The 22,273-nt window shown below is 37.9% G+C and overlaps 1 protein-coding gene across 1 annotated transcript in view; it reads right to left on the bottom strand.

Moving 5' to 3' along the window:
* The window catches only part of LOC127571963 (endothelin-converting enzyme 2-like), a 124,959-nt gene extending 117,209 nt beyond the window's left edge, over nt 1–7,750 (bottom strand). The window contains exon 1 of the mRNA XM_052018742.1: nt 7,214–7,750. Coding sequence (XP_051874702.1) covers nt 7,214–7,246 — 33 coding nt within the window. The 5' untranslated portion in view covers nt 7,247–7,750. The remainder of the gene's footprint in view (nt 1–7,213) is intronic.
* Nucleotides 7,751–22,273: the final 14,523 nt, after the last annotated feature.

Raw genomic sequence — 22,273 nt, 5'->3', positions numbered from 1 at the left:
ACATGGGATCTGGAGAGCTGGCTGATCAGGGAGCAGTGTTCAGGTTGGTCAGATCATTCAAGGTAATGATTTGGTAAATGGCAGAAGGTCCGAATCTGGAGGCTTCTAGCTGAGTGGGATCCCAGGAAGCAACGGGTACGCTGGCTCTATCAGGGACTCATGGGTTGGGTTCGGGGGGGGGGGGTGGGAATAGGGTTGGAATGGGAGGGCAGATGTTACACAGAAGCAGCTAGAGTTTGAAAGACCAGTTCCTTATCTACATAGTAGAAATAGATGTTAATGAGCTCCTTATATCTAGTAAAAAGTTTGCTTATTTAAACAAAAAAGCCATCAAGACTTATTTTTGGCTAATTACTAATTTGAGATTCGTCTAGCTGGTGAGCCAAAAATTTTGAATGAAGTGGTGACCCATTGGGTATTGCACACAGACTCAGACCTCTCTACATCCACCAAGAACACAATCCTTCACAATACCTACCTCCCATACAGTATGTAGTGGAGACATAGTGCACCAAAGTCCACCTCACTGTTTAATATTGATGCTGAGAATATCAAATGTGGTTTTATCACTCTCTGCCAGTAACCATGGAGTTGGCCTTGCTTTTATTTGTAGAATTAATTGTGCAATAACCCTCTGCAGGGATTTTTAATCGAGTAGTGATGCACACAGAAATATGTATGTGACACATTTCATAATCTCAAATAAGATAATATGTTGCTACCTTGCACTAAAGATCAGATTCATGGATGTTTTATGATGTTGTCCTGTTTCCATCACCCTAGTCAATTAACTCATAAAATAAACTCTTATTTTATTTAAATTTATTTCCACTTTCATTAATTGTAAAAGGAATTTAGCTGTCAGACTCTAACTGTGAAATTGACCAAAAAAAACAGCTTTAGAGAGGGAGTTGTGCCTTTAACACAGCCATCATGAGTACACTTGCAAGGGCCAGAAAGATGACATCCCATCACAAGCTCATCACAACAGCAAGGCATGGCATTTGTCAGTGAGAGGGATTGCCAAGTTCAGCAGAGTTGGCAAGGGTTTGCTAAGCAGCACACATTGTGTCATGTAAGTGTAGGAAAAGATCCAGACATTCCAGCCCGTGGTGAGCTTTACTGAATCTTTTAGGGTCTGTCAATTACACATTCATTGCAAGATGCAATAGCTTCTGTAAATTGCCAGACGTGGGTGGGGGTGTAGGTGGGATATCTGTCATCAAAGGAGAGACACTATTTGAAGTGAGTTTTTGGTTGCCAAATCATATAATAAATTTATGATTTAATTAAAATAATTTAATGAAGCGCTACAGAGGATTGGCTTCACTGGTTGCTTAATGTAACACGTAGTCTTGCTACAATGTATAGAGTTCACTGTCCAGCATTCATTTTGTCTCATGTTGTAATCCAGCTCATTTTTCCATATGGCTTGTATCTCCTTCAACCTACTTTCCTACCCTCTGTAATTAACTAAATTAATTTGACGTAAAGGTAAGGGAAGAGTGAGTGTCACGTTATACCACGAAATTATTAAAATAGTCAAGAACACTATTCTAATGGTCTTTGTGAGTTAGGGCAGCATAGGCATTATGTTACTGGATAAGGAATCCAAAGACCTGGACTCTCATCCAGGTTCAAGAGCTCAAATCCCCCAAGGCAACTAGGAAATTAAACTTCAGCGAATAAAGCTGAAATGAAAAATTAAGTAACCAGTAACCAAGATATTGTAGAGTAAACTTAGGGAAGGAAACCTTTTGGCCTTAACAGGTCTGGCTTATTTATGATTCCCCATCTGTAGCAATATGTTGACACTTAAAGGTCCTTGAAAAGGTCTTGCAAGCTGCTGTAATGGATTTATCTTGTCTATTGGGTCAGGGCATGTACAGGGAAGGTGATAAATGGTTTAAAGATTTTGGTTGATAGATATAAATCCATGAACATATAAACGTAGGAATTAGGAGCAGGAGTAGGACCCTCAGCCCCTTGAGCTTGCCCCACAATTCAATAAGATCATGGTCGGTTTGGTTGTAATTTCTATTCCATATTCTTGCCTACCCCCACTAACTTTTATTCTCTTTGCTTTTCGAATCTATCTGTGTCACAAAGATATTCATGGACTGAGTTTCCATCACCCTTTAAAGAAGAGGGTGCCAAGTACTCATGTCCCTTCGACAGAGATACTTTACCCCACCTCTGTCCTGTTAAGACCCCTAGGATCTTCTATTTTTCAATCAACTCATCTCTCTCTCACGGACTCCAATGGATACAATCCTAAACTGTTCAAACCTTCCTCTAAGGCAACCAACCCAATACCTTATACATCTCTACCTCTATCTGTTCCATATCTCCCTCTGCCCCACCCTTGTTCTGTCCCTCTGTGAGACTGCCTACACCAGGTTTCTGGTTGACTGGACTCTGGGACAATTGTCCTTCATCTAGCAGTCTGTGGATACTTATAAGCTGGAAGAGAGATCTTCGGGAGGAAAGGTATCATTACAGAAGTTAATTTTATTCACCAGAAAGATTGTGCAGGATATCTGAGCATATTATTGAAAATGTCATTGTATAGCAAGTTTGGCAGAAATACATTTAAGGATGTAGGGGATTAGATTTTCAGTGTTCGAGCATAAAATTAGTGTTGGTCATCAATTCTAACAACTAGCTGATTTTCATTGCAATAATGCTTGGATCATATTGTGCAATTTTATAGAATGCCAACATGCATGTCACCACACCAGAAATTGATATGGATATTGGAAATGACCTGTATAAGCAGGTACACATTCCTGTTTACCAAGCTCTGGATGATATTAATGGCAGATGTGTTGAAGAGACTGAACTTACTTCCGGTGACTGAGTTATGTTTTGTTCCCTGCCTTGCTTTTCCTCATCTCCTGTATGTTATGACGTGTATCAGAGGAATGCCAAAAGGATTGTTTACAAGTGAAGGGTCTTATCATTGCTGTTTGCTAGACAGCACATCTTTACTAGATGATGTCAGTTTGCCTCTGCCAGAGGATTCACACTATTCATTGTGGCTATCAATGTTGACAGTTGCCTCAGGCCAGATGCTGTGGAAGTCAATAGAGATGTGAATGACATTGTTTCATATGTGACTTTGTGTCACATGGGCACTGGTAAAAGTGAAGGACTTGTGAAAGCACAACAAAATTAGAAAATAATTCATGCATTTGTGAAGAAACACAAATATATATTATTAGTGATTATGAGGAAATATTGGTGACTTTGCAAACTTCTATTAAAGGTTTGATGAGATTACTGGAAATGTTACTCAAAATACACAATCTCAGAATGAATGAAGAAGCTTAGAGATGATACAATCAAAATAAGTTATCATAAGTTAACATACTGGAAATCCAGAGATGAGAATCCAAGTCACCAACTTTGATATCATTTGTTAAAGATTGCATCCTGATCCTAGCAAATTGAAGTCAATAGGCCAAATGAAACTGAATTCAGTCCACCAGCCAGAACTTGTTGCCCACAGTTCCCTTCTCCTTGCGCTTACTTGGCTGAATGTGAAGGGCCATTCATATTCACTGTCCACATTCGGGTGATGTCCAGTGAAGCATGGAGAGGCTTGAGTAGCAAGCACACCCCGGGGAGTGTATTGCTGAGGCCCCTCCCTTAGAACAATCTGATAAATCTTGATAGGAGGCAAAGCCGAAAAAGCAGCTTTTAAATATCTCTAATATTCAGATGCATTTAAAACTACTAAAATTGCTCTAATAAATGAAAAATATTTTATTTATAAATAATAAATAAATCCAAATAAAAATACCAAGAATCAATTCAAAAGATTAAGGTAAAATTAAACTAAAAAAATCCTTAAATTATCCTTCAGAAGTTATCTTTAAAGAGGAATTTACCTTTTTCCTCCTTAGCTCCACGATGGGAATCCCTACTCAAATATATGAGGACTCCAAATCAATGCCAGGGCTGGGGCTGGCATGCAAGGAATCTGAGAGATTTATTTCCCAGCATAATGTAGGGGAATCTCAGCATGACCAGGCTCTGCCATTGGAAACCTTCATAACTAAAAAGTTCCATCCGAAACAACATCCTGGTAAATCTCCTCTGCACCCTTTCCAGTGCAATCACTTTCTTTCTGTTGTGTAGCGACCAGAACTGCACACAATATTCCTGCCGTGGCCAAACCAAAGTTTTATAAAGTTGTATCTTGACCTTCACGATCTTTCATCCTATGCCCAGCTAATGAAGGTGATTATCCTATATGCATTCTTCGCCACCTACATGTGATTTCCCTTTCATAAATCCATGTTGACTCTGCAAAATCCTATAGGTATTTTCCAAGTGTCCTTTATTTAATAATAGATTCAAGCTTTTTCCCTACTAATACGACTCTATGACTAAATTGAGGTCAGGCTAACTGGTCAATAATTCTGATTTTTTTTTCTCCTGCCTTCTTCAATAATGTGGATACAGTTGCAACCTTTTTGGTAGAAGCTGTTCCATCACTGTTGGAATTTTGAAGGATGACACTCCACTAATCTGTTCTGTCCCTTTTGCTTCTTAAGTCCACACAAAGCAATTCTGCATATTGATTTTTCCAAGCTAATGGCCTTCGTCCTTACAGACTTTAGTCCTTGATAAATAACAAATAATTTCACACTATGTAACTGTTAGGCAGCAACTATCTTTAACAAGTGAGAGCTAACCACCTTCCCTCAATAGTAATGGCAATCCTAAATGTTGAATGCCCACCATGAACATCCTGGAAGCTACCATTGATCAGAAGGGCAACTGCACCAGCCACAAATAACATGATTAGATAAGCTGGTCAAAGGCTGGGTATTGTGCCTTGTCTCCTAATTCCCAAAGAATTTCAATCATCTACAAACCAAAATACTCTCCACTTGCACAGTTGGGTTGAGATTCAAAAGCATTCAAGAAATACAGCATTATCTGGTATAGTACTAAATACAGTACATCCTGTGCTCCTCCACTACATGTGCGCCATTACAGCCTGTACCATATTAACAGAATCCATAGAACATTATTGGAATGGATAAAACATCATTGGAATGGATCCTTCAGAAGTATTTCTCTTTGCTTGGTATCATATATTTAGCACAACTTAATTGGTCATTTTATTGGGGGAATTCCCTCAATTTACATAAACATAAGGTAAGATAGATAGCTTTATTAGTCACACGTACATCGAAACACACAGTGAAATACACCTTTTTGCGTGGTGTTCTGGGGGCAGCCCACAAGTGTCGCAAACAGCTTCTGCATTCTTTTCATGTACTGTTATTTAATAGTTGATGCTTTCTTTGATTCCAAGCTTTCATTTCAATAAAAAGATTTATAAAATGAAAAATATCAATTTTGCCTCAAGAATTCCCTCCTAAACCCTCGCTGCCTCTCTAGCTTTTGTTTTCTCACCTAAAGCACTCCTTTAAATCTCTTACCAGCCGCTTCACCTTCAGTCCTTATATCCCCCTATTTAACATTTGTTTTTTTTTCCTGTTTAATGATACCCCATGAAGCATCTTGGGACTTTGTTGACTCAGTAAAAGAGCTATATGAATTGAAGTTGTTCTTTGCATTGTTGTTGCTGGATTTATACAGGCTAATCATATGCCTTGCCTCATCTCTAATGATTTTCAGATTGGTGCTCCATTCTCTCTGTTTCTAAATTCACAATAGGAAACTATGTTTTTTCAGAATTACAATTTTTTTATATTAATATTAGTCAACTACACACTTCCTCTGACAAATTTGCATCTTTGTTATGTCTTCACATAAACCCTGAAGCATTGTGTCATTAAAGCACTCATGGCTGTATTATGCTAATGTTTTAAGAGAAGACTGTATCAATTAATGTATTTTTCCAAGTCAATAAAATAACAAAACATTTCTCATTTAAGTATAGGCATGGCTGCAAATGTTAAGACGTTTGTTAAGAACGTTTAATCCATAGAAACACATCAGGCTCATCCCAAAGTCCAGAAACTACCATACGTTATTTCTCCAAGCTTTCATTGGTACATGATTTCCAAGCTCATGTCTGCTTTTGCAAAAAGTAGGTAATTGTTTACTATTCAAGATAATCTCATTGAAGAACAGGTAAATTAATGCATGGAAAGTGTAGTGAATTGAATTATGAGTTGCAATATGTTTATAAAATTGGAAAAGGGCGTTTAGAAATCCTTAATCCTGCAAATTTACCAATTCACTACTATTTAGGTGTCGTAGTCCTGGACAAAAAAAGGCAATCAGATCATATTAATAAAAGATATGGTTTGAATGTTCTCATTTTACAGGAACTGCCCCGTTATAGCAATAAAATGGCAGCCATGGCAATGGTAACCTGTTACACGAATTACTAACGTTTGTAACTTTTGGATCCACCTTCGCTTTACATGAGGTCACTTCCATTCCGGAGTACAAATCTGGCCAGGAACAACGGAGCAGAGATCTTAAATTAATGTTAAACAAAATAAATGCAACGCTAAGATGACTGGTATGGAACATGTCAACTTACCCTGAGCCCATTAACCCCAGACTTTCTGATCGTTTGTGCAGACATGGATTCGTGTAATTAAGATGCTTATTTGAAAGTGTTTATTATCATCTTGAGCAATAGTTGTATTGATTTACGTAAAACCAAATTGACACTAGACCTCATTTTTTTTCTACATTGGATCGAGATTGATCTCTTTTACATATGATTTAAAGAATTCTGCGGTCCAGTAAAATGAACTATGGTACACTTTACAGTTATATATATTTTTTTAAAAACTCACTGTTTGTTCAAAGATTGACAACAATGTCCCTTATGGTTTGTGGAAGGTAAATTTTAAAACATTTAATCATGAATATATAAGGTCTGCCTCTTCATGCCGAAAGCATAAACAACCAATCTACCCACGTTAACTGTACTTTTCCATTAAATCTCATTGGCATCTTTGTGCAATGAACTGGCACCGCATTTATGGGAATCATGTGATTATTTAAATATGGCTAACAATTTATGTTTAACACGAAAAACTAAAATATTTATTAGATGCACGAGAAACTGGAATTGTGCTTTATTTCTGAGGATATTTTCGAAAGTGAATTGTTCTTTAATATGCACGATCATATAACGGCTATTGCATGCGCCGTTCACATTATCTATCACACCGCATATAATGTGCTATAAAGCCGGAGTGGAACTTACGTTATCGTTGAGATTTTGTAGAGCAACGTTCATTCTGGAGATGTATCTCGATCTATCAAGCCGCAAACATTTCTGCGCTGTAAATATAGGTGAGTGACATGGCTTATCGTATAATTGCTCCCGACGGGAAGTGGTCCAGGATCTATTAAATAAACAAAAATAGAGATTCTTAAAAAAAACGACGTGCTGATGAGTGAAAATGGGGGTGCAGAGAATAAGGATGGCCGCGCCTTGGAGGCCCAGCAGTCTGCTGAGGTGCTCTTCCAATCACATATTGCGCACTGGTTACTATGACAAGAAATCTACTGTGGCTGGGAAAGGGCCGGCAACATCAGGTGTGGTAAAAACAATTGCGGTTTAGTCTGCACTCTCTGGCCATGACTTATTCAAATGAAAACGCAGCTGTATTTTCCATTTCATTACTAGTCACGAAAGCTGGGAGCTAAATGCAAATGAGGTTTTGACCTGTCAGTGGAAGTGATCAGAAGTCTTTCGCCTGTGGGGTTTATGACCCCTGAGTTAATTCAGATAGGACAAAGCTCGGACAAGGGCAGAGCCAGCTCCTGCATTAGCAACTGGCCAGTGTGTTAATCTTTGCTTCAGAATATTCTTTTGGCAAATGAGAAAGTCAAATCTGACTCTCTGAAAAGAATCTGCAACTGCTCTGTTGAATAATGAAATAGAACCCACTATCTGCGCTGCCCCAACATCGTCACCATACCAACAAACGGTGGACTTTTTTCATAAAAGTTTATAACGACATATTAAAATCCAGACTTCAATGCTTTAAAACTATTCTTTATAAAGTGAGGTATGCTCAGTTTTAGTAACATGACCTGCAGGTCTACAAGCTGTGAAATGGAAATAACCTGGTTAATTTTTGACCTGCGTAGACAGAATGGGCGGAATGGTCTCATTCTGTGCTGTCGTTTTAGATCTTCTAGAAGCACGAAAATCAGATTATTGCAGAAAATCTGTTGTTACTGTCTTTGAAGACTAATTTCAAGCAAAAAATGGGGAAATGGACATATCTGGATTAACATCCAACTGAAAAACATGAACTTTCGGATCGGAAACTTCAGCAGCAGAGCTGATGATTAATTCCACTGGAATGGGTCGCATTTATTTGTTATCCTTCAAGTGCTGACCAGTATACCCACATTAAAAAAAATTGAACTCGCACTCTTACGAAATGCAGCTCTTGGGTTTTAAAATTGATATTGAGCCGAAATATGCAGAGTACTGTACCTGCATTATGATGAAAAAAGGAGAGAAATTGTAAGTAATGAAGGCCTTTGCAAGTTAGTGACATTTTAATGACGCAGTTTTAAAATGGAAAATTATATAATTGAATTTAGCAACAGACGCCTGAGAAAAAGATATAAGTTGACCTCCGGGCAATTCAGATCACGGCAAATGGCTGTGAGTTTTGCGGTTTAATACAGTACTTCGCATTGCACATTTATGAACGATTGATTTCGACCTTTAAGAATATCGTTCAGAATTTATGGCAGATACGTGGGTGTGTAGGCCGAAGTCCTGCTTAATCGTGCAGGTTCAAAGTTCAGCAAAACCATAAATACAGTAATACCTCATGGTGGTAGAGTTTGGAATTAGATATATTTTAATATGTCAATGTTTTCAATTGGAAATATCGTGCATATTTTTGTGAAATGTATTAAACTATTTTGAATTGCAACCATGTTTGAAAATAATAAGCCAAGCTTTGGGTGCAGTCAATGCTTCCATATTTAAATTGAGGATAATCTATATTAGCGTAACGTGAAGAAACCAACAGCTCCCAGCACTTGGCGAACCTTTAAAAAAATGTGTTGCGTAAGAAGCCAATATTTTTACACATTCAAATAGTAAGGGAAGCCACGTACGAGACAATTATCCTTTTTCGAAGACCAGCCATCACTGCACAGAGCTGTTTTTGTTTGGAAGCCTCCGTGTGTTACTCTCAGCGATGGTAAATGCAGTAACATCTGTAATCAACATTTATCGCCACTTGTAATAAAACGCGTTCTTTTCTAGACTAATAATATGCCATTTTGCATCTCTAATAGAGGGGTATTAAATGGATTTGATTTGACTTTCAACAATCTAAGTATGGCATGAACCTTCGGTTGGGGGGAAAAAATAATTCTCTTTACAATAGAATTGTGGTCTCTGGAATTCGCGTTGAACAGGAAGAATCAGAGCGACACCGTGAGGACATCTCGCACCATGGAAATTCAGCTCTCGTCAAAATAAAGACACTCGAAGTAGTTGACGAACCATATCAAAGGTTTGAATAAATTCGACGACTGAATCTCTTCAAAAAACAAAATTAATAAATGAGGCATTTGTGATATGGAACAGTAATTAATTTCAGGGCCATTCACTTTATGTATCTATTTAACTGTTACTTCATGTTAAAATGCAGTCCTTGTTTTAGTAAAGCCTGTGAAATATAAAACAAACCTGTCCTGTCCTTTCAAGCAATTACAACGTCCCAAGAGTTTCACAGCCAATAAAGTATTTTTAAGTGCAGAAATGCAGGGAACTCTGACAACCAAGTTACCTACAGCAAGTGCCACATATAGCAATGAAGTATATGTATAATCCCTCTGTTTAAGTGATGTTGCTTTAGAATAAATGTTGGTCAAGGTTGTAGAAAATTTCACTCAACTCTTGAGGAATATTATAGGATCTTTTATACCCAACTTGTCCACAGAATGCTTCCTTGGATAGTGCAACATTCACTTAGAATTTACTTAAACCTTAGAGTTCACTTAGAATAGTACTTGGTATTGGTTTATTATTGTCACTTGTACCAAAGTATAATAAAAAACTTGTCTTGCATACCGATCGTACAGGTCAATTCATTACGCATGCAGTTACATTGAGTTAGTACAGAGTACATTGAGGTAGTACAGGTAAAAACAATAACAGTACTGAGTAAAGTGTCACAGCTACAAAGAGAGTGCAGTGCAATAAGGTGCGAGGTCACAACAAGGTAGATCGTGAGGTCAGAGTCCATCTCATCATATAAGGGAACCGTTCAATAGTCTTATCACAGTGGGGTAGAAGCTGCTCTTAAGCCTGGTGGTACATGCCCTCAGGCTCCTGTATCTTCTACCTGATGGAAGAGGAGAGTAGAGAGAATGACCCGGGTGGGTGGGGTCTTTGATTATGCTGGCTGCTTCGCCAAGGCAGCAAGAGGTATAGAGGGAGTCCAAGGAGGGGAGGCTGGTTTCCATGACGCGCTGGGCTGTGTCCACAACTCTCTGCAGTTTCTTGTGGTCCTGGGCAGAGCAGTTGCTGTACCAAGCCGTGATGCATCCAGATAGGATGCTTTCTATGGTGCATCGATAAAAGTTGGTGAGTGTCAAAAGGGACATACCGAATTCCTTTAGCCTCCCGAGGAAATAGAGGCACTGGTGAGCTTCCTTGGCCATGGCATCTACGTGATTTGACCAGGACAGGCTGTTCGTGATGTTCACTCCCAGGAACTTGAAGCTGTCAACCCTCTCAACCTTAGCACCGTTAATGTAGACAGGTGCATGTACATCACTCCCTTTCCTGAAGTCAATGACCAGCTCTTTTGTTTTGTCGACATTAAGGGAAAGGTTGTTGTCCTGGCACCATGCCACTAAGCTCTCTATCTCCTTCCTGTATCCCAACTCATCGTTGTTTGAGATACGGCCTACAACGGTGGTATCATCTGCAATCTTGTAGATGGAGTTAGAGCAGAATCTGGTCACGCAGTCATGAGTATATAGGGAGTAGAGTAGAGGGCTGAGGACACAGCCTTGAAGTGTCAGTGTTGATTATGCCCTGGAATTTCTGGGATTATGCCCTGGAACCCACAACCATCTGCTTCAGAATGCCAAATGTTATCACTGACATTATCAGTTGACATTTAAATAGCATAAAGTTCTTCTCTCAGCAGTCAGTCATCTGTTATTACTATTGACGAGACACAGACAGATAATAGAATTGTCGAGCCAAAACAACAGGAAATTGAAGTCTAACATCAATGATATATCAACCAACGGATGGAGTTTACATATGATATTGCAGCTACAAAGACATTATCACTAATTTGATTGTTGCATCACTTGTTGAATAAATATATTTGTTAAGCTACCTGAAGTATTTTTTTTTCTATTTTATATCAGAGGTATAAATTAAGTTTGAAATTGTGATTTTTCACAAAAGAGAATATGTAATATTAATAAAATTTCAGGTGGAATTGTTAAAAGGTCATTAATAATATTTACTATGTTACGTATATGTTAGAATTAGGAGTATACTGGCATATGTGAAACTTGGTGTTGAGTGTCTATTATATCCATTGTAGCAGAGAAAGGGATGAGGAGAGGATGAAACAAGGTGAACATTTCCTATTTCAATCCAAATCCAACATTCTTCCCAACTCACCTCTTTCTGGTACATATTTCTGGCTCAAAAGTTTTCATCGCCTTTATTGCCAACTTCTCTCGTCCTATACCTTTTACCTCCCACATCTCCAACTCTTGCATTCCCTTTCTTGGCCTCTCTATCCCCATCTAATGGGATAGGTTAGTAACCAGTATCCAGTACAAGGTCACAGACTTCCACAGCTACCATAACTATGCTTACTCCCACCCTGCTTCCTGTAAGGACTCCATTCCATTCTCCCAGTTTCTGTGTCTTCATTGGATCTGTTCTGATGACAGCACTTTCCACAGAGTGCTTTCAATATGTCTTTTCCCAAAATTATTGTTTCCCCTCAATTATTGTTGACAGGATTCTCAACCATGTCTGTCCAATTTCCTGTACTTCTGCTCTCACCCACTCTCCTCCCACTTGGGTTCTCTTGCTTCCATCTTTATCCCAAGTCTCCACATTCAGCGGATCATTCTCTACAAATTCTAACATCTTCAATGTGATATCAACACTAGACACATCAATTTCCTCCCCCCCCCCCCAACCTCCTTTCAGTATTTTGAAGGGAGTGTCTCCTTCACAATGTTCTAATCCACTCTTCTGTCTTCACTTCTCATGGTACTTTCCATGAAACCACAGGAAACAAAATACTTGCCTACCTAACTCCTGCCTGCCTGTTGTCCAGGAACCTAAACATTATTTTCAGGTGAAGCAACAATTTACTTGTACTTCTCCCAACTTAGTACTCTGCATCCTCTATCCCTGATGGGGTCTCCTCTATGTTCATGAAACAAATACAAATTCAGGGCCAACTTAGCAGAATACTTCCATTCAAGTTGCAAGGGTGATAATGAATTTCTAGTTGCCCGTCACTTTGATTCTCCATCCCATGCCCATTTTGGCATCTCTGCCTTTGACATCCTATACAGTTCTAATGAAGCTCAACACCAAGCTTGAGGAACAACACCTTCTGACCTGGCATATTGAAGTTTTCAGGGTTCAATATTGAATTCAACAATTTTGGATTATCAATCCCTCCAGTCCTATATTCACATTTCCAGTACTCAGTTATATTTTCTCCTCTTCTGGTATTTCATATTTTAACTGTCTCTTCTGATTTACATTTTCTCCAGATATAGCTTTACCGTTGTCTTTCAGCTACCACCACCAGTACATGTGTTGAGCTATCTCTCCTGGCTTTCACCCCATCACAGATGTTCATTTTCTTTCTCTTGGCCCTTTTTTATTTACAACTTAAAACTTGTTTCTTTTCCTAGTTCTGATGAAAGATCATTGACTTGTTATTCTATTTTCAGACAATGCCCTACCTCTGGGGTGCTCTCAGCACAGCATCCTCTGAATACAGCATCCAATTAGTGTGGATTTTGGTGAATAATGGGATGATTTTATTTTCAGTTTAAACTTATTGATTTACTTCAGATTTACAGTTAAATCTGCTTGTCACTAACTGTTAAGTTGCAGTGATAAAAACAAGGAGCCTTGCATCTCCCAAATTTATTGGATAACCTAGAGCTGGTTAATTGAAGTCAAGTGAATCACGCTGTTACCTGAAATAATAAATCTGTGGTCCCAAATAAAAGTAGTGTATTTCTAGTACAGAGTTCTATGAAGTGCAGTGTCTGCAGATTGTGGACTTTGAGGTTAGAATGACAGAATTAAATGATTGATTAAATGACAGATTAAATAAAATAAATATTTTAAGACAGACATGGCAAAGTGATATGCTTGATGCCACTGCTATGAGAATTGATAGAAATCATTGGGATCCTTGGTGACCACTGTAAGAGCCTGCGGCCGAAGGAAATTTGGCTCAGAGTTGATGAGCTGAAGTCTGAGATTCAAACGCTGCAAAGCAACGGGGAGGTGGAGAGTTACCTGGCCACTTTGTCCCAAAAGGCAGTCACACTCCCATAGAGTACTTACTGTAGAATTGCTCAGTCCAGGTAGACAGGAGGATATGATTATGGGTAAGGTCGGTTCAGGGATCCAAAAAGAGCAGAGTAGGAGCCTCAGTGCTTGTACCCAAATACAAGATTCTTGCAGCCTGTATGGATAAGAGCAGAGACTGCAAACTGACCATAACACTTAGTGAAGCTAAGGGAGTGAAAACAAATTGCATGATAATAGGAACAGTATAGTTGGAGATGAGTTACTGTTCTCTGCAGCTGCAAACATGTTTCCCAAAGACTGTGTTACCTGCTCACTATTAAGATTAAGGACACTTCCTTCAGACTGGAGAGAAACTCGGAGTGGGAGAGGAAAGATCCAGTTGTTGGAATCAATGATGTGGATAAGAAAAAGGGGGTTCTGCTGTAGGAACATGAGCAGCTGGACTCTAAATTACAAAGCAGCACTGCAAGGATGATATGGTCAGGATTACTACCTGGGCCACATGCATTACCATGGATCACTAAGATCAGAGAATCAAATGCCTGGCTCAGATATTGGTGTTAGGGAAATGGGTTTCAATCGATGGGGCATGAAATGGGTTAACATTAATATTAAGCAATTTCAAGTTGCAAACAAGAACAAATTGTACAAGTGATAATAGGAAATGGTTAAGCCCAGCATAAGATAGATAATTACCACAGCATGCCAAGGGGTATCAATTTGTGCTGACATAGTAGTGTGTCTGTTCTGAATGATTGGATATAAGCTTGATGAGGTCAAGGGGCTCAGAATAGTTAACAAGTTCAATGAGCTTGCAGTAGAGTTAACAAAATCTTAGATAAAAACAACCCAGGGATACATATACATAAAGGTGGTACAACCTCAGACAAGATAATCTACCATAGAAGTTGCCAGATATAAGAAAATGTGATTACTTCTTGTGATGTAATGAATAGTGACTGAAGATGAACAAATGGGGTGCACTGAGTGGATGTGATGTCTAGAAGCACTTGTAAATTTGACCTCATGGAAGTGACTCTCACACAATCAGTGACTGACTTCCCATTGGGGTAAAATAAAAGCTCTTTGAATTTAACCAAAAAAAGTGTTGCGTTATATAGTAATACCGCACAAACAGGCCTGAGTGTAGATGTTAAATATTCCACAATAGGATACTAACACCATAACTGAGAAAATAAGGAGTTGTTCTATTGGATAGGCTTCACTTAAATCAGGTTGGGACCAGTATCCTGGCAAATTGAATATCTAGAGCTGTGAATAAGACTTTAAATAGTTGGTGCAAACAGGGGAATGATAGTGGGTGAAGATTTTGGTGAGAAGAAATTTAGAAAGTTAGAAAGAAATGGCAAAGCAAAGAAAAAATGCAGGGTAGCAAAATGGGATGTCCAGAATCTGTCAGAAGGAGACAATGAATGCAAACATTAGAATATACTTCCAGTTAAATTCAGAGCAGGGAAAAATGGTGCAGAGACAAAATTAAAGGCTCTCTTTCTGAATACATATAGCATTCATACAAGGTAAATGAATTAATAACACAAATGGAAATAAATAGATGTGATCTAAAAACTATTACAGAGACGTGTTTACAAAGTATCAAGATTGGGAATTAAGATAAGACTTCTTTATTAGTCACATGTACATCAAAACACACAGTGAAATGCATCTTTTGCGTAGAGTGTGCTGGGGGCAGCCCGCAAGTGTTGCCACGCTTCCGGCGCCAACATAGCATGCCCACAACTTCCTAACCCCTACGTCTTTGGAATGTGGGAGGAAACTGGAGCACCCGGAGGAAACCCACGCAGACACGGGGAGAACGTACGAACTCCTTACAGGCAGCGGCTGGAATTGAACTCGGGTCGCTGGCACTGTAGTAGCGTTACACTAACCTCTACACTACCGTGCCTGTTATAAGAGTCTTATAACAGATAGAAGCTGTCCTTCAGCCTGGTGGTACGTATTCTCAAGCTTTTGTATCTTCTGCCCAATGGGAGGGGGGAGAAGAGAGAATGTCCAGGGGTGGGTGGAATTAAGTATTCCAGGGCACTTAACTTTTAGATTGGATGGGTAACTTTGAGAATAAAGTTGGCCCAGTGAAAGTCAACCCACGCTGTAATAAAGCAAACAACAGCAGAACCAAGGAGCATAGAAAAAGTTCTTTATTGTTTAATGCTAGCGGGAGTGGGGGTACATGGAGGAGCAAACAGTCAGTGCTGCTCTTCCCTGCATGTGGCCCGACTCAAGGAATACAGGGTGCTAACAAACTTAAATACATTGTTCTCCGGTGGGTGTCCACCTACTGCACAGGCATACCCATACTTGGGTATGCTTGACCAGCTCACGCTATCATTGGTCAAGCCGAGGCTGCTGTGTGCAGCCAGACAGGTTAACACATCTTTCACAGTTAGTCTGAAACAACCCTGTTCTTGTGGCCTTGAAACTCAGCAACTCCTTATCAGCCAAGCTCAGCAACTCCTTACACGAGCAGGTGGCTCAAGCTGTTTACCAGTAGAGAGAGAGAGTAACCCTTTGTTCACCAGAGCTCCCTTCCCATTGTCTTCTACACAGAAAGGCAGTAGATTGGAAGGATATTAGCTCAGAAGATCAAGATGTAGCACTAGCAAGAAACAAAGGGCTACATGTAGGCACCATAAAACAATGATAATGTTGGGCATACTATAACTTAAGAAATTGGAGGTGCATGTAACAAGAGTGATACGAGAATCATGAGGAACTTTTCATCTACATATTGAGTGGGCAAACCAAATTAGCAGCAAAACCTGGAGAATGAATCAATGGGTTTATACTAACCCTACACCAATCCCATTTAATTCTCTCCACATTCTCATTAACTCCCCTCAAACCCTACCACTCAGCTACACATTCGGGGGAATATACAGTGGCCAATGAACCTACCAACCCTCACATCTTTGGGATGTGGGAGGAAACGAGAACCCAAAAGAAACCCATGTGGTCACAGAGAGAATGTGCAAACCCCACACAGACAGCACCCAAGGTCAAATGATGAATAAAGCATTGATAAGGAAAAGGAAAGTATAATATATGTGAAGGTTAGCAAGAAACATAAAAATAGATTGTAAGAATGTATATAGTATTGGAGAAATTAATGGAACCTGAAGGTAATAAATCCCTAGGACATGATGACCTGCATCTCAGAGTTTTAAAGAAGGTGGCTATGGAGGTAATGGATGCATTGGTTATCATCTTCTACAATTCCTTGGATTCCAGAATGGTTCCCACTGATTGAAAGGTGACAAATGTAACAACACTATCTAAGGAAGGAGGATGAGAAAAAATATGCCAACTGGCTAATGCCAGTAGTAGGAAAAAAGCTGGAATCTACTATTAAGCAATTGATAGGAGGGTACTTGGGAAATAACATTAATAAGATTAGACAAAGTCACAAGGATTTATGAAAGAGAACTGGCTTGAGTTGAAATTTTGGATTGATGCTGGGGCCCCAGGTGTTCATGATTTGCAGTCCAGCTGAAGAGTGTCAAAACATCGACTGTTCATTTCTCTTCATAAATGCTGCCTGACCCACTAGGTTCCTTCACAATTTCTGTGTTGTTCATAATCTGTATCAATGATCTGATGAGGGCACCAGGTGTAAGATAACAAAGCTTGCTAACAAAGTATTTAATGTTAATGCGCAGGTGCAGTAAGCATGGAGGGAAGGCAACCTGTATGTTGGCCTTTATTGCATTTCAGAATGGGAATAACAATGTCTTACTCCAATTTATGTAGAGCCCTGGTGAGATATTATGTACAGATCTGCTTTCCTTATCTGTGGAAGTATAGTATTGAAATAGAGAGCACCAGATTTATTTGTGGGATGGAGGAGAGATTAAGCAGACTGGGCGCATACTCTAGACTTACTGAAAAGGAGGGGAGATTTTAAAGTGCTTGACAGTATAGATATGGAGCTGAGGTTTCCCCTCAGTGGGCATTTGGCCATTCAAGACAGATGAGGAAGAATTTCTTTACACCAAGGGCAGTGAATCTTTGGAATTCTCTTTGGAATCTTTGGTTCCCGAGGCTCAGTTGCTGAGTTTATTCAAGAAAGAGATCAATTTTTTTTTGGAAATTAAAGAATATAGGGTTAGTACAGAACAAAATGGTGCTGAGGTAAAGGATCAACCACAAACTTGTGTAGTATGGGTCTTATGGACTCCTTCTGCCATTTGTGTTTTTATGTTTCCAACTTTCTGCTTTCATGTTAGCTAGTTTGTTTCTTTCCAATACTATGCTTGTTGATGGAGTTGTGCAAAGTGCCAACCTCTAACTTTTTCCCCCTTTTATTTTCCTCTGGGAGTGGATGACATGCCCAGCCTAATCTGCCAGGCATGTCTTCCTGCTCTGCATTTTGCAATTCCTACATTCTTTTGTCTATATCCTCAATCTCCAACTGTTCCCATTCACTCATTGGCCAGATAACCCCATTTACAGTTTATCCCCATGGTTTTGCCCTATCAGAGACAACAACCCCCTCTCCTCCCTGCAGCTTAACAAGCTTCTTTTGTCTCCTTCCCAGTTCTGATGAAGGCTCTTCAACCTTAAACATTAGCTCTGTTTCTCTTCCCACAGATGCAGCCTGATCAGCTTAGTACTTCCAGTATCTTCTGTCTTGTGCAGTTCCTTTTAAATGTCACAATTGAGTTTGCCTTCACTATCCTGACCACCAACCGGTCCTATCCATTCACTACATTAAAAAAAAGCTTTTCTTTGTTTATATCATGTTTGGTTCCTTCACCAATTACTTTCACTCTGTTTCCTCTACTCTTGACCCTTCTGTTGATGGCAGCAGTTTCACTCTACCTATTCTGCCTACATGATTTTAAATACATGCATCCAATTTTCCCCTCAGCAATTGTTAGACCAAGAACAATCTTACTTCTCAAGTCTATCAATTAACTAAAGTCTCTAATTCTTGGAAGAATTCTGGAAAAATGTCCTACATATCCTCTCTAAGGTCTTCACATCATTCCTAAACGAGTCATGCTGTTGGAAGGCATGTAGTATACCCTCAGGAACGTGGTTGCCCATTTATTGTGCCTAAATTCAATCCATGTGGTCTCATTTGAAGAGCTTTCTAGGATATCCTCTGTCATTATTTCAGTAGTGGAATTCTTAATGAATATTCAATGTCATCTCCTCTTTTACATCCTCCCGTCATACTTGAGAAATCTATATTCTGGAATGTTGAGTTGCCAAATCGGTCTTTTATAAAGGTTCATCATGAACTCTTTCTTTTTCAATCTTTTTTATTAGTTTTCAAATTAATACAGATTGATATATAGCATCAATATTTATACATGTAATATAAAGAGATCAGGATAACAATCATAGCATAGATAATCATAAAGAACAATAAAATATAAAAAAAACTAGATTCAACGATCTCTTAGTAAATGAATATAACATAAAAGAAAGGAAAGAAAAAGATTTATTATATAAATTTAAAAAAAAGCCAAATCAATAAGAAAAATTGAAAACAATATAAACTAAACTAAAGAAAAAAAATTTCAAAATAAAACAAACAACAAAAAAAAGGAAAAAAAAAACTGGGCTAAGATTTCTCAGTAGAAACAGAGCAATATTATGTCATCAACTCCGTTCCTCCAAGTTGGAAAGTTATTGAAAGGGGATCTACATCATGTGAAAATATTGAATAAATGGACTCCAAATATCTTCAAATTTAAGCAAAGGATCGACAGTACCACTCCTAATTTTTTCCAAGTTTAAACATGATATAGTTTGAGAAAACCATTGAAAAGTAGTAGGGGGTATTGGATCCTTCCATTTAAGCAAAATGGATCGTTTGGCCATTAATGTAACAAAAGCAATCATACGGTTAGCGGAAGCAGATAAATGGCCAGACTCTATCCTCAGTAATCCAAAAATTGCAGTGATAGGGTGAGGTTGTAAATCAATCTCCAGTACGTTTGAAATAATGTTAAAAATGTCTTTCCAATATTTTTCCAAAAGAGGACAGGACCAAAACATATGTGTCAAAGAAGCCACATTCGATTTACATCTATCATATATAGGATTTATATGGTTATAAAAATGAGCCAACTTATCTTTGGACATATGGGTCCTGTGGACTACCTTAAACTGTATCAACGAGTGTCTGGCACACATTGAAGATGTATTAACTAAATGAAGAATTTTTTTCCAAGCCTCTATAGGTATAGATGTCTGGAGTTCGCTTTCCCGTTCATTCTTAATTTTGTCTAATGATTCTGGACATATTTTCGTAATTAAGTCATAAATTATTGCTATCAAGCCCTTCTGATAAGGATTAAGACCTAAAATTTTTTCCGTAGTTTCAATTTTGTAAGGTGTCGGAAAAGAGGGTATAGTAGTTTTTAAAAAATTTCTAATCAGCAAATATCGAAAAAAGTGTGATCTAGGCAAATTATATTTATTAGACAATTGTTCAAAAGATGAAAAACAGTTATCAATGAATAGATCATGAAAACATACTATTCCCTTCCTTTTCCATATGGAAAAAGCTGAGTCAGCTCTGGATGGATGAAAGAAAAAATTAGATTGAATGGGACTTGACAAATTAAATTTATTCAATCCAAAAAATTTACAAAATTGAAACCATATTCGTATTGTATGTTTAACAATTGGGTTAGTTGTATGTTTACTTAATTTGGTAAGTGCAAAAGGGAGTGAAGCTCCTAAAATAGAAACTAATGACAATTCAAGAACTGATTGGTGCTCAAGGCATACCCATTTGGGGCATTGAATTACAACAAAATCTTGTATCCAAAAAATTAAATATCTGATATTAATTGCCCAATAATATAATCTAAAGTTAGGCAAGGCCAAACCACCATCCTTTTTTAGTTTTTGTAAATATTTCTTACTTAACCTTGGGTTTTTATTCTGCCAAATATATGAAAGAATTTTATAATCAATAGTGTCAAAAAAAGATTTTGGGACAAAAGTTGGAATCGCTTGAAATAAATATAAAAATTTTGGTAAAATATTCATCTTAATCGCATTAATTCGGCCTACAAATGATAAAGACAGTGGAGACCACTTAGTAAATAATTGTTTAACATGGTCAATTAAAGGCAATAGATTAGCTTTAAATAAGTCCTTATGTTTCTTGGTAATTTTAACACCTAAATACATAAAATAGTCAGTTACCAATCTAAAAGGTAATTGCCTATAAATTGAGGTTTGCATATTCAATGGAAAAAGTTCGTTCTCATTAAGATTTAATCTATAGCAAGAAGAAACACTAAACTGATCTAGTAGTGATAGTACTGCGGGGATAGATTCGTCCGGATTAGAAATATAAAGTAACAGGTCATCTGCGTAGGGAGATATCTTATGAATCATTTGTCCGCGAGTAATGCCACATACATTTGAAGAGTCCCGAAGTGCAATAGCCAAGGGTTCTAAAGCAATATCAAATAATAAAGGGCTTAACGGGCAACCTTGTCTAGTACCTCGAAAAAGCCTAAACAAAGATCTTTGATTATTAGTAAGTATTGAAGCCATAGGTGTATAATAAATCATTTTAATTGCAGATATAAATTTAGAGCTAAAATTAAATTTTTGAAGTGTAGTGAATAGATATTCCCATTCGACTCTGTCAAATGCCTTTTCAGCATCTAGTGAAACAACACATTCTGGAATTTGGGATGAAGGGGTATATATAATATTCTTTAATCTCCTGATATTAAAATGTAAATAATGATTCTGAATAAATCCTGTCTGGTCTTCAGAGATAATTTGTGGGAGAACCTTTTCCAGTCTAAAGGCCAATATTTTGGAAAATATTTTTGAATCTACATTTAATAAAGAAATAGGTCTATAAGATGCACAAATCAGTGGGATCTTTATCCTTTTTAAGAATAGAAAGATTGTGGTAGTTTACCCACTGATAGGGCATCTTTAAAAATTTTGGCTAACCAGGGAACAAGAATATCAGAAAAGGATTTAAAAAATTCAGCTGTATATCCGTCAGGGCCAGGTGCTTTACCTGAGTTCATTGAAAATATTACTTTCTTTATTTCTTCCTCCGAAATGGGAGCATCTAATGTAGAACATTCATTTAAAGATAGTTGAGGAATCTTCAGATCTCTTAAAAATTCATACATTAATGTAGGATCCTCAGGGGATTCTGATTGGTATAAAGAAGAATAAAATTCTTGAAAGGATTTGTTGATTTGAACAGGATCTATCGTGTAGGTATCATCTGATTTACGAATTTTATTAATCTGACATTTAGGTAAAGTAGCTTTCAATTGGTTGGTCAATAATTTACCGGATTTGTCACCATGTATATAAAATTGACTTCTGTTTTTAAGTAGTAGATTTTCAATTGAAGATGTTAATAATAAACTATGTTGTAATTGGAGTTCTGTTCTCTTTTTAAAAAGCTCCAGATTCGGAGTATCAGAATATTTTTTTATCGATTTCTTTAATCTTGTCAACCAATATACGTATTTCATTATTACTTCGTTTTTTCAAACCAGCGGAATATGAAATAATTTGATCACGGATATATGCTTTAAAAGTATCCTATATTATCCCACTGGGAATTTTTTCAGTAAAATTAGTTAAAAAGAAAAATGAAATCTGTTCTTTGATAAATTGGACGAAATCTGAGTCTCGTAATAGAGAAGGATTAAATCGCCATTGTCTGACATCAAAGGAAACATCTGG

Source organism: Pristis pectinata, chromosome 6 (assembly GCF_009764475.1).
Source record: "Pristis pectinata isolate sPriPec2 chromosome 6, sPriPec2.1.pri, whole genome shotgun sequence".
In the NCBI taxonomy this organism is placed as follows: Eukaryota; Metazoa; Chordata; class Chondrichthyes; order Rhinopristiformes; family Pristidae; genus Pristis; species Pristis pectinata.
The sequence above is the reverse complement of the archived record's forward strand: the minus strand, read 5'-3'. Positions and strand labels throughout refer to the sequence as shown.